The following is a 12,689-nucleotide window of genomic DNA, read 5'->3' as shown; positions in this document are numbered from 1 at the left end:
CGTAGAAATGGCGCAGAGGCAAAGATGCTGATTTTTTTTGTTTTACTTAGTTTTATTTTTGGGGTTATTTTTAGTTTTGTTTTTTTTTTTGCTTATTTTTTGGCTCTTTTCTACCTTTTTAGAGTAAAAAGTCTCACGAATTCTGTCCAGTGTCCGTTTGTGTTTTCCACCAGGGACCAGGAGCAGATCGGCGCCAGAATCCGCTCACATTCCCCCAAGTTTTATGTGATGAATTAGCCGAAAACATCGGACAAGTGAAATCCTCGTCGCTGATCGAGCCACGATCCGTCCGGAAAGGCGCAGCGTCGACCCCTGAGCGCCGGTGAAGGTGAGGTGTCTGCTCTGGCTGCAGGGGCCACCACTCACCAGTTCACTGTTTCCTAAACACGAGCCCTGTGAAGGTGACCCCTCTGCTCCACGCACGGCCCCGGGGAGCGGCACAATGCTGGGAGTGGTAGTCCTTGTGAAAAAGTCAAATCACCAGCCGCTGCTCAGCCATCCAGTCCGCTAAGGGTTAATGACTATTTATTAGAGGATTATTTATTGTTCCTTTTTTCTCTTCTCTCCCTCAGGATATGAGGGGTTAAGTGATGGCAGGAATGACTGACAGCTGGGGGCAGCGCCGCATACCTGCGCTGTTATTACCTATAACGCTACCTGTGCTGCCACAACACGACACACTCAGCTCTGCAGGACGGGAGCCGGTCTGGTGCTGCTGGGTGCGGATCCCACCCGGAGGAGGAGGAGGCGCCACCGCCGCGTCCCCACACAACGAGGTCCACACACAAGATCCACAGCCATCAGAGCACAGGTGACAGGAGAGGAGCTGCACTGACAGCAGGTGAGTCCGGCTCTCCCCAGAGAGGCTCCGACATTCTACTTACCTGCAGATTAGAATTAGAACGTGTTCACACTGAGGGAATTTTACTGCGTTTTAAACTTAGGAACTCTCCAAAAACCACAAGTTTGGATTGATGAGTTTCTGCTGTGAATCCTGTGCTCACATCCACACCGCACAGCCACACCGCACAGCCACACCGCACATCCACACCGCACAGCCACACCGGCAGTCACACCTCACAGCCACACCTCACAGCCACACCTCACAGCCACACCTCACAGCCACACCGCACAGCCACACCGCACATCCACACCGGCAGTCACACCGCACAGTCACACCGCACAGCCACACCGCACAGCCACACCGCACAGCCACACCGCACATCCACACCGGCAGTCACACCGCACAGCCACACCGCACAGCCACACCGGCAGTCACCGTGCAGATTTTGGTGTCATCTTTCTTTTCTTCAGTTTTTCTCGGGTGAAATAACTCTCCTTTCCTTCTCCCATCGGTCCTTTCATCTGGAGCTCGGCTCTCTGTGTGAGGGTCAGCATAGATCTATGGACAGATCCTGGGATAGTAACAAGGGGAGAATGTCAGGATACACATAAGGAGCAGATCCCGCGATACACACAAGGAGCGGATCCCCTGCAGTCAGTCAGTGGTCAGGCGCTGGCTTTACACGTCATAGAAGGAATCCCACCATGACATGGTGCCCACGGGAATGGTCCTGGCCCTACACTAGTGCCTTCCCCATGGGCATCTTGTCGTGGTGGGAATCCTTCTATGAAGTGTGAAGCCAGCGCCTAACCACTGACTGACTGCAGGGGATCCGCTCCTTGTGCGTATCCCGGGATGTGTATCTCTCTCTCTCCAGAATCCTATTGCTTTAAATTTCACACATTGGTGGCTGAAGCCAATCCGTCAAAAATACGGATCGGTGCATATTTTTGTTGTCACACAGAAACGGATCCGTTTTTTTACACTTTGGCAGATTTCAACTGACGTCAAACCAGGGCTACACCGCTACACCATGCCAGACCACATATTACCACCACATAGTGACCTATAATACCACATACAAGGAACAAATACCACCGCACTATGACCAGACCACATATTACTAACATAGTGATCAAATAATATCACATACAAGGAACAAATACCACCACACCATGACCAGACCACATATTATTCGGTCACTATGGTAGTAATATGTGGTCTGGCATGGTGTAGCGGTACTTGTCCCTTGTATGTGATATTATTCGGTCACTATGGTAGTAATATCACATACAAGGGACAAATACCCCTACACCATGCCAGACCACATATTACTACCATAGTGATCAAATAATATCACATACAAGGAACAAATACCACCACACCATGACCAGACCACATATTACTACCATAGTGACCGAATAATATCACATACAAGGAACAAATACCAACGCACCATGACCAGACCACATATTACCACCACATGGTGACCAAATAGCACATACAAGGAACAAATACCATCGCACCATGACCAGACACCATATTACCACCACATAGTGACCTATAATACCACATACAAGGAACAAATACCATCACCCATGACCAGACCACATATTACTACCATAGTGACCAAATAATAGCACATACAAGGAACAAATACCATCGCACCATGACCAGACACCATATTACCACCACATAGTGATCTATAATACCCCATACAAGGAACAAATACCACCACACCATGACCAGACCACATATTACTACCATAGTGACCAAATAATATCACATACAAGGAATAAATATCACCGCACCATGACCAGACCACATATTACCACCACAAAGTGACCAAATAATAGCACATACAAGGGACAAATACCACCACACCATGCCCAAACCACATATTACCACCACATAGTGACCTATAATGCCACATACAAGGAACAAATACCACCACACCATGCCCAGACCACATATTACCACCACATGGTGACTGAATACTACAATACTCATCATTAATAAAAAAAATAATACTATCACCATAAGTGGCATTATACACAGGAGATCTGTACTTAATATGCAGCATCTGTGTACAGGTAATATATTGATCAATGACATTATACACAGGAGCTCTGTATATAGTATACAATGTATAGTGTCAGTGTATAGGTAACACACTGACTCACCAGTGACATCTCTAGGTGAAGTCCTTCATCTTCGCTTTTCATCTTTCATCCAGCACAGACCGCCATCAAGTCTTCCAGCCAGGACTCGTCTCTGCAGGAAATAACACAGTTATCTAGAGCTCCGCTTGCAGAACACATTACTTATTTTTTCCCAACTTCTACATACTTACACCACATGAAGAAAAAAAGGCGACATAGTATCACTCTGCACAGTAACAGGACCGCCCCCCCATTAAAAACAGTATCCTCAAAAAATTAAATGCATCACTACAGTAATAATATCCCTTAATTAGCCCCTATGGTAATAATATCCCTGATCCTGACCCCCGTGTGACTCATTCCTGGCTTCAGCCATATGTTCTCCCATCCCGCCCTCATGAATATCCATTCTGCCCCATATGATCTCCATCGTATCCATCCTGCCCCATGATTCTGTGCGATCTGTCTCCAATCTTGCCCTGTATCTCCGTTCTGCCCCCGTGTCTCCATCGTTCTGCCCCCGTGTCTCCATCGTTCTGCCCCCGTGTCTCCATCGTTCTGCCCCCGTGTCTCCATCGTTCTGCCCCCGTGTCTCCATCGTTCTGCCCCCGTGTCTCCATCGTTCTGCCCCCGTGTCTCCATCGTTCTGCCCCCGTGTCTCCATCGTTCTGCCCCCGTGTCTCCATCGTTCTGCCCCGTGTCTCCATCGTTCTGCCCCCGTGTCTCCATCGTTCTGCCCCCGTGTCTCCATCGTTCTGCCCCCGTGTCTCCATCGTTCTGCCCCCGTGTCTCCATCGTTCTGCCCCCGTGTCTCCATCGTTCTGCCCCCGTGTCTCCATCGTTCTGCCCCCGTGTCTCCATCGTTCTGCCCCCGTGTCTCCAGCGTTCTGTGCACCATGTCTCCAGCGTTCTGCCTCCGTGTCTCCAGCGTTCTGCCTCCGTGTCTCCAGCGTTCTGCCTCCGTGTCTCCAGCGTTCTGCCTCCGTGTCTCCAGCGTTCTGTGCCCCGTGTCTCCAGCGTTCTGTGCCCCGTGTCTCCAGCGTTCTGTGCCCCGTGTCTCCAGCGTTCTGTGCCCCGTGTCTCCAGCGTTCTGTGCCCCGTGTCTCCAGCGTTCTGTGCCCCGTGTCTCCAGCGTTCTGTGCCCCGTGTCTCCAGCGTTCTGTGCCCCGTGTCTCCAGCGTTCTGTGCCCCGTGTCTCCAGCGTTCTGTGCCCCGTGTCTCCAGCGTTCTGTGCCCCGTGTCTCCAGCGTTCTGTGCCCCGTGTCTCCAGCGTTCTGTGCCCCGTGTCTCCAGCGTTCTGTGCCCCGTGTCTCCAGCGTTCTGTGCCCCGTGTCTCCAGCGTTCTGTGCCCCGTGTCTCCAGCGTTCTGTGCCCCGTGTCTCCAGCGTTCTGTGCCCCGTGTCTCCAGCGTTCTGTGCCCCGTGTCTCCAGCGTTCTGTGCCCCGTGTCTCCAGCGTTCTGTGCCCCGTGTCTCCAGCGTTCTGTGCCCCGTGTCTCCAGCGTTCTGTGCCCCGTGTCTCCAGCGTTCTGTGCCCCGTGTCTCCAGCGTTCTGTGCCCCGTGTCTCCAGCGTTCTGTGCCCCGTGTCTCCAGCGTTCTGTGCCCCGTGTCTCCAGCGTTCTGTGCCCCGTGTCTCCAGCGTTCTGTGCCCCGTGTCTCCAGCGTTCTGTGCCCCGTGTCTCCAGCGTTCTGTGCCCCGTGTCTCCAGCGTTCTGTGCCCCGTGTCTCCAGCGTTCTGTGCCCCGTGTCTCCAGCGTTCTGTGCCCCGTGTCTCCAGCGTTCTGTGCCCCGTGTCTCCAGCGTTCTGTGCCCCGTGTCTCCAGCGTTCTGTGCCCCGTGTCTCCAGCGTTCTGTGCCCCGTGTCTCCAGCGTTCTGTGCCCCGTGTCTCCAGCGTTCTCTGCCCCGTGTCTCCAGCGTTCTCTGCCCCGTGTCTCCAGCGTTCTCTGCCCCGTGTCTCCAGCGTTCTCTGCCCCGTGTCTCCAGCGTTCTGTGCCCCGTGTCTCCAGCGTTCTGTGCCCCGTGTCTCCAGCGTTCTGTGCCCCGTGTCTCCAGCGTTCTGTGCCCCGTGTCTCCAGCGTTCTGTGCCCCGTGTCTCCAGCGTTCTGTGCCCCGTGTCTCCAGCGTTTTGTGCCCCGTGTCTCCAGCGTTCTGCCCCCGTGTCTCCAGCGTTCTGCCCCCGTGTCTCCAGCGTTCTGCCCCCGTGTCTCCAGCGTTCTGCCCCCCGTGTCTCCATCGTTCTGCCCCCCGTGTCTCCATCGTTCTGCCCCCCGTGTCTCCATCGTTCTGCGCCCCGTGTCTCCAGCGTTCTGCGCCCCGTGTCTCCAGCGTTCTGCGCCCCGTGTCTCCAGCGTTCTGCGCCCCGTGTCTCCAGCGTTCTGCGCCCCGTGTCTCCAGCGTTCTGCGCCCCGTGTCTCCAGCGTTCTGCGCCCCGTGTCTCCAGCGTTCTGCGCCCCGTGTCTCCAGCGTTCTGCGCCCGTGTCTCCAGCGTTCTGTGCCCCGGGCCCCCCGGATCGCTGCTCTCAAAGAAAAAAAAAAAAAAACAAGTTCTTCTTACCTTCCACGCTCCAGTAGCGAGGCTCCGTCCCTCCACGCTGCAGTGCTGAAGCGCGCTCTCGCCGGCGATGTGCGTGCTGCGGCTGACGTCAGCTACCAGCCTCCGATTGGCTGGCGGCTGTTATCTATTGACGTGCGGGACGGCGGGCACGCATGTCAATAACGTTTAGCTGCCGCAGCGCCGCGCTAAGGGCCCGGTTTACCTGCCGGTAGGGCCCCGATGAGCACAGGAGACCGGGCCCGATGTGGGCCCCCTCTGCCCACCAAGCCCCATACACCAGTCAGGGCAGTAATGCCCTGATGGCGGCCCTGCGTCAAATAACTGAAGTGTGTAACAGGCCGTAGTGGACGCAGTGTGAACGTGCACTTACACCGCTAGTTTGTCCGCCAGCCCATTCCTTTGTTTTGAGGGTTATGAACGGCGGGAGTTCACCTTATAAATATTGCAATCTCCTCTACTCAGCAGCGAGATCTAGGATGATAATAACCACCATCGTCTCTCTAAGGTGACAGGATGGGGTCCTTATTCCGGAGCGAGGAGATGTGCCTGACGCAGCTGATCCTGCAGGTGGAGGCCGGATACTGCTGCATCGCGGAGCTGGGAGAGCTGGGACTGGTCCAGTTCAGAGACGTAAGAACTGGGGGTGCAATAATCTGCAGAATATCAGTGTATGGAGAGGAGACAGAGCGATGCTCTGCAGAGAGGGCAGTGGTGTAATAATCAGCAGGATCTATCACTGTGTATCTGTCAGGAGGTGGAGGAGCGATGCTCTGCAGAGAGGGCAGTGGTGTAATAATCTGCAGGATCTATCACTGTGTATCTGTCAGGAGGTGGAGGAGCGATGCTCTGCAGAGAGGTTAGTGGTGTAATAATCTGCAGGATATATCACTATGTATCTCTCAGGAGGTGGAGGAGCGATGCTCTGCAGAGAGGTCAGTGGTGTAATAATCTGCAGGATTTATCACTATGTATCTGTCAGGAGGTGGAGGAGCGATGCTCTGCAGAGTGGTCAGTGGTGTAATAATCTGCAGGATATATCACTATCTATCTGTCAGGAGGTGGAGGAGCGATGCTCTGCAGAGAGGTCAGTGGTGTAATAATCTGCAGGATATATCACTGTGTATCTGTCAGGAGGTGGAGGAGCGATGCTCTGCAGAGAGGTCAGTGTTGTAATAATCTGCAGGATATATCACTGTATCTGTCAGGAGGTGGAGGAGCGATGCTCTGCAGAGAGGTCAGTGGTGTAATAATCTGCAGGATATATCACTATGTATCTGTCAGGAGGTGGAGGAGCGATGCTCTGCAGACCTCCTGATTAACTCTTTCCTGTTGCAGCTGAATGTCAGTGTGAATAACTTCCAGCGGCGGTTTGTGAACGAGGTTCGGCGCTGTGAGGGGATGGAGCGGATCCTGCGTGAGTACAGGGGCTCCGTGTGTTGGAGGGTCTCACATTGTGGGTTCTGTATGTTGGGGGTCGCACTTTGGAGGCTCTGTATGTTGGGTGTCGCACTTTGGGGGCTCTGTTTGTTGGGGGTCGCACTTTGGGGGCTCTGTATATTAGGGGTCGCACTTTGGGGGCTTCGTATGTTGGGGGTCGCACTTTGTGGGCTTCGTATGTTGGGGGTCGCACTTTGTGGGCTTCGTATGTTGGGGGTCGCACTTTGGGGGCTTCGTATGTTGGGGGTCGCACTTTGGGGGCTTCGTATGTTGGGGGTCGCACTGAGGGCTCCTTGTGTTGGGGGGGTCACACTTTGGTGGCTCCGTGTGTTGGGGGGGTCACACTTTGGGGACTCCGTGTGTTGGGGTCGCACTTTGGAGGCTCTGTATGTTGGGGGTCGCACTTTGGGGGCTCTGTGTGTTGGGGGTCGTACTTTGGGGGCTCCTTGTGTTGGGGGTCGCACTTTGGGGGCTCCATATGTTGGGGGTTGCACTTTAGGGGCTCCGTATGTTGGGGGTCGCACTTTGGGGGCTCCGTATGTTGGGGGTCGCACTTTGGGGGCTCCGTATGTTGGGGGTTGCACTTTGGGGGCTCCCTGTGTTGGGGGTCGCACTTTGGGGGCTCCGTGTGTTGGGGGTCGCACTTTGGGGGCTCCGTGTGTTGGGGGTCGCACTTTGGGGGCTCCGTGTGTTGGGGGTCACACTTTGGGGGCTCTGTATGTTGGGGTCGCACTTTGTGAGCTCTGTATGTTGGGGGTTGCACTTTGGGGGCTCCGTATGTTGGGGGTTGCACTTTGGGGGCTCCGTGTGTTGGGGGTCGCACTTTGGGGGCTCCGTGTGTTGGGGGTCGCACTTTGGGGGCTCCGTGTGTTGGGGGTCACACTTTGGGGGCTCTGTATGTTGGGGTCGCACTTTGGGAGCTCTGTATGTTGGGGGTCGCACTTTGGGGGCTCTGTGTTGGGGGTCGCACTTTGGGGCTCCATATGTTGGGGGTCGCACTTTGGGGCTCCGTATGTTGGGGATCACACTTTGGGGGCTCTGTATTGGGGTCGCACATTGGGGGCTCTGTGTTGGGGGTCACACTTTGGGGGCTTTGTTGGGGGTCGCACTTTGGTGGCTCCGTGTGTTGGGGGTCGCACTTTGGAGGCTCTGTATGTTGGGGGTCGCACTTTGGGGGCTCTGTGTGTTGGGGGTCGTACTTTGGGGGCTCTGTGTGTTGGGGTCGCACTTTGGAGGCTCCGTGTGTTGGGGGTCGCACTTTGGAGGCTCTGTGTGTTGGGGGTCGTACTTTGGGGGTCGTACTTTGGGGGCTCTGTGTGTTGGGGGTCGTACTTTGGGGGCTCTGTGTGTTGGGGGTCGTACTTTGGGGGCTCTGTGTGTTGGGGGTCGTACTTTGGGGGCTCTGTGTGTTGGGGTCGCACTTTGGAGGCTCTGTATGTTGGGGGTCGCACTTTGGAGGCTCTGTGTGTTGGGGGTCGTACTTTGGGGGCTCCGTGTGTTGGGGGTCGCACTTTGGAGGTTCTGTATGTTGGGGGTCGCACTTTGGGGGCTCTGTGTGTTGGGGGTCGTACTTTGGGGGCTCCGTGTGTTGGGGGTCTCACTTTGAGGGCTCCTTGTGTTGGGGGTCGCACTTTGGGGGCTCCATATGTTGGGGGTTGCACTTTAGGGGCTCCGTATGTTAGGGGTCGCACTTTGGGGGCTCCTTATGTTGGGGGTTGCACTTTGGGGGCTCTGTGTGTTCGGGGGTCGCACTTTGAGGGCTCCTTGTGTTGGGGGTCGCACTTTGGGGGCTTCGTATGTTGGGGGTTGCACTTTGGGGGCTCTGTATGTTGGGGGTCGCACTTTGGGGGCTTCGTATGTTGGGGGTCGCACTTTGGGGGCTTCGTATGTTGGGGGTCACACTTTGGGGGCTCTGTGTATTTGAGGTCACACTTTGGGGGCTCCGTGTGTTTGAGGTCACACTTTGGGGGCTCTGTATATTAGGGGTCGCACTTTGGGGGCTCCGTATGTTGGGGGTCACACTTTTGGTGCTACGTGTGTTGGGGGTCGCACTTTGAGGGCTCCTTGTGTTGGGGGTCGCACTTTGGGGGCTCCATATGTTGGGGGTCGCACTTTGGGGGCTCTGTGTGTTGGAGGTCGCACTTTGGGGGCTCTGTGTGTTGGGCGTCGCACTTTGGGGCTCCGTATGTTGGGGGGTCGCACTTTGGAGGCTCCGTATATTGGGGGTCGCACTTTGAGGGCTCCTTGTGTTGGGGGTCGCACTTCGGGGGCTCCTTGTGTTGGGGATCGCACTTTGGGGGCTCTGTGTTGGGGTTGCACTTTGGAGGCTCTGTGTGTTGGGTTCAAACTTTGGAGGCTCTGTATGTTGGGGGGTCGCACTTTGGGGGCTCCGTATGTTGGGGGTCACACTTTGGAGGCTCTGTATGTTGGGGGTCGCACTTTGGGGGCTCCGTATGTTGGGGGTCACACTTTGGGGGCTCTGTGTGTTGGGGGTCGCACTTTGGGGGCTCTGTGTGTTGGGGTCGCACTTTGGGGGCTCCGTGTGTTGGGGGTCACACTTTGGGGGCTCTGTATGTTGGGGGTCACACTTTGGGGGCTCTGTGTTGGGGGTCGCACTTTGGGGCTCCGTATGTTGGGGGTCACACTTTGGGGGCTCTGTGTTGGGGTCGCACATTGGGGGCTCTGTGTGTTGGGGGTCACATTTTGGGGGCTGTGTTGGGGTCGCACATTGGAGGCTCTGTGTGTTGGGGGTCACACTTTGGGGGCTGTGTTGGGGGTCACACTTTGGTGGCTACGTGTGTTGGGGGGTCGCACTTTGAGGGCTCCTTGTGTTGGGGTCGCACTTTGGAGGCTCTGTATGTTGGGGGTCGCACTTAGGAGGCTCTGTGTGTTGGGGGTCGTACTTTGGGGGCTCCGTGTGTTGGGGGTTGCACTTTGGAGGCTCTGTGTGTTGGGGTCGTACTTTGGGGGCTCTGTGTGTTGGGGTCGCACTTTGGAGGCTCCGTGTGTTGGGGGTCGCACTTTGGAGGCTCTGTGTGTTGGGGGTCGTACTTTGGGGGCTCTGTGTGTTGGGGGTCATACTTTGGGGGCTCCGTGTGTTGGGGGTCACACTTTGGAGGTTCTGTATGTTGGGGGTCGCACTTTGGGGGCTCTGTGTGTTGGGGGCGTACTTTGGGGGCTCTGTGTGTTGGGGGTCGTACTTTGGGGGCTCCGTGTGTTGGGGGTCGCACTTTGAGGGCTCTTTGTGTTGGGGGTCGCACTTTGGGGGCTCCATATGTTGGGGGTTGCACTTTAGGGGCTCTGTATGTTGGGGGTCGCACTTTGGGGGCTCTGTGTTGGGGGTCGCACTTTGGGGCTCCGTATGTTGGGGGTCACACTTTGGGGGCTCTGTATTGGGGTCGCACATTGGGGGCTCTGTGTGTTGGGGGTCGCACTTTGGGGGCTGTGTTGGGGGTCGCACTTTGGGGGCTCTGTTGGGGGTCGCACTTTGGTGGCTACGTGTGTTGGGGGGTCGCACTTTGAGGGCTCCTTGTGTTGGGGTCGCACTTTGGAGGCTCTGTATGTTGGGGGTCGCACTTAGGAGGCTCTGTGTGTTGGGGGTCGTACTTTGGGGGCTCCGTGTGTTGGGGGTCGCACTTTGGAGGCTCTGTGTGTTGGGGTCGTACTTTGGGGGCTCTGTGTGTTGGGGTCGCACTTTGGAGGCTCCGTGTGTTGGGGGTCGCACTTTGGAGGCTCTGTGTGTTGGGGGTCGTACTTTGGGGGCTCTGTGTGTTGGGGGTCATACTTTGGGGGCTCCGTGTGTTGGGGGTCACACTTTGGAGGTTCTGTATGTTGGGGGTCGCACTTTGGGGGCTCTGTGTGTTGGGGGCGTACTTTGGGGGCTCTGTGTGTTGGGGGTCGTACTTTGGGGGCTCCGTGTGTTGGGGGTCGCACTTTGAGGGCTCTTTGTGTTGGGGGTCGCACTTTGGGGGCTCCATATGTTGGGGGTTGCACTTTAGGGGCTCTGTATGTTGGGGGTCGCACTTTGGGGGCTCTGTGTTGGGGGTCGCACTTTGGGGCTCCGTATGTTGGGGGTCACACTTTGGGGGCTCTGTGTTGGGGTCGCACATTGGGGGCTCTGTGTGTTGGGGGTCGCACTTTGGGGGCTGTGTTGGGGGTCGCACTTTGGGGGCTCTGTTGGGGGTCGCACTTTGGGGGCTCTATTTGTTGGGGGTCGCACTTTGGGGGCTTCGTATGTTGGGGGTTGCACGTTGGGGGCTCTGTATGTTGGGGTCGCACTTTGGGGGCTTCGTATGTTGGGGGTCGCACTTTGGGGCTCTGTGTATTTGAGGTCACACTTTGGGGGCTCCGTGTGTTTGAGGTCACACTTTGGGGGCTCTGTATATTAGGGATCGCACTTTGGGGGCTCCGTATGTTGAGGGTCGCACTTTTGGTGCTCCGTGTGTTGGGGATCGCACTTTGAGGGCTCCTTGTGTTGGGGGGTCGCACTTTGGGGGCTTCGTATGTTGGGGGTTGCACTTTGGGGGCTCTGTATGTTGGGGGTCGCACTTTGGGGGCTTCGTATGTTGGGGGTCGCACTTTGGGGGCTCTGTGTATTTGAGGTCACACTTTGGGGGCTCCGTGTGTTTGAGGTCACACTTTGGGGGCTCTGTATATTAGGGGTCGCACTTTGGGGGCTCCGTATGTTGGGGGTCGCACTTTTGGTGCTACGTGTGTTGGGGGTCGCACTTTGAGGGCTCCTTGTGTTGGGGGTCGCACTTTGGGGGCTCCATATGTTGGGGGTTGCACTTTAGGGGCTCCGTATGTTGGGGGTCGCACTTTGGGGCCTCTGTGTGTTGGAGGTCGCACTTTGGGGGCTCTGTGTGTTGGGGGTCGCACTTTGGGGGCTCTGTGTGTTGGGGGTCGCACTTTGGGGCTCCGTATGTTGGGGGGTCGCACTTTGGAGGCTCCGTATATTGGGGGTCGCACTTTGGAGGCTCCGTATATTGGGGGTCGCACTTCGGGGGCTCCTTGTGTTGGGGATCACACTTTGGGGGCTCTGTGTTGGGGTCGCACTTTGGAGGCTCTGTATGTTGGGTTCAAACTTTGGAGGCTCTGTGTGTTGGGGGTCGCACTTTGGGGGCTCCGTATGTTGGGGGTCACACTTTGGGGGCTCTGTGTGTTGGGGGTCGCACTTTGGGGGCTCTGTATGTTGGGGGTCGCACTTTGGGGGCTCTGTGTTGGGGGTCGCACTTTGGGGGCTCCGTGTGATGGGAGTCGCACTTTGGGGCTCCGTATGTTGGGGGTCGCACTTTGGGGGCTCCTTGTGTTGGGGGTCGCACTTTGGGGCTCTGTATGTTGGGGGTCGCACTTTGGGGGCTCCGTATGTTGGGGGTCGCACTTTGGGGGCTCCTTGTGTTGGGGATCGCACTTTGGGGGCTCCTTGTGTTGGGGGTCGTACTTTGGGGGCTCTGTGTTGGGGTCGCACTTTGGGGGCTCTGTGTTGGGGTCGCACTTTGAGGGCTCTGTGTGTCGGGGTCAAACTTTGGAGGCTCTGTGTGTTGGGGGTTGCACTTTGGGGGCTCTGTGTGTTGGGGGTTGCACTTTGGGGGCTCTGTATGTTGGGGGTCGCACTTTGGGGGCTCTGTGTGTTGGGGTCGCACTTTGGGGGCTCTGTGTGTTGGGGATCGCACTTTTGGGGGCTCCTTATATT

General features: G+C 56.3%; 1 protein-coding gene across 3 annotated transcripts in view; it reads left to right on the top strand.

The window, feature by feature from the left end:
* The window catches only part of ATP6V0A4 (ATPase H+ transporting V0 subunit a4), a 30,296-nt gene that overhangs the window by 570 nt on the left and 17,037 nt on the right, over positions 1-12,689 (top strand). Inside the window, exons 2-5 of one of the 3 annotated variants that reach the window (XM_073544036.1) lie at positions 174-328; positions 573-841; positions 6,066-6,190; positions 6,896-6,974. In XM_073544036.1, the coding sequence (XP_073400137.1) occupies positions 6,074-6,190; positions 6,896-6,974 (196 nt within the window). In that variant the 5' untranslated portion in view covers positions 174-328; positions 573-841; positions 6,066-6,073. Of the gene's footprint in view, positions 1-122; positions 329-572; positions 842-6,065; positions 6,191-6,895; positions 6,975-12,689 lie in introns of all 3 variants that reach the window. The other 2 variants (XM_073544037.1, XM_073544038.1) reach the window with 2 other exon arrangements.

This window comes from Dendrobates tinctorius, unplaced genomic scaffold, assembly GCF_039654945.1.
Source record: "Dendrobates tinctorius isolate UK_male_01 unplaced genomic scaffold, ASM3965494v1 ptg000136l, whole genome shotgun sequence".
Classification (NCBI taxonomy): domain Eukaryota; kingdom Metazoa; phylum Chordata; class Amphibia; order Anura; family Dendrobatidae; genus Dendrobates; species Dendrobates tinctorius.
The sequence above is the reverse complement of the archived record's forward strand: the minus strand, read 5'-3'. Positions and strand labels throughout refer to the sequence as shown.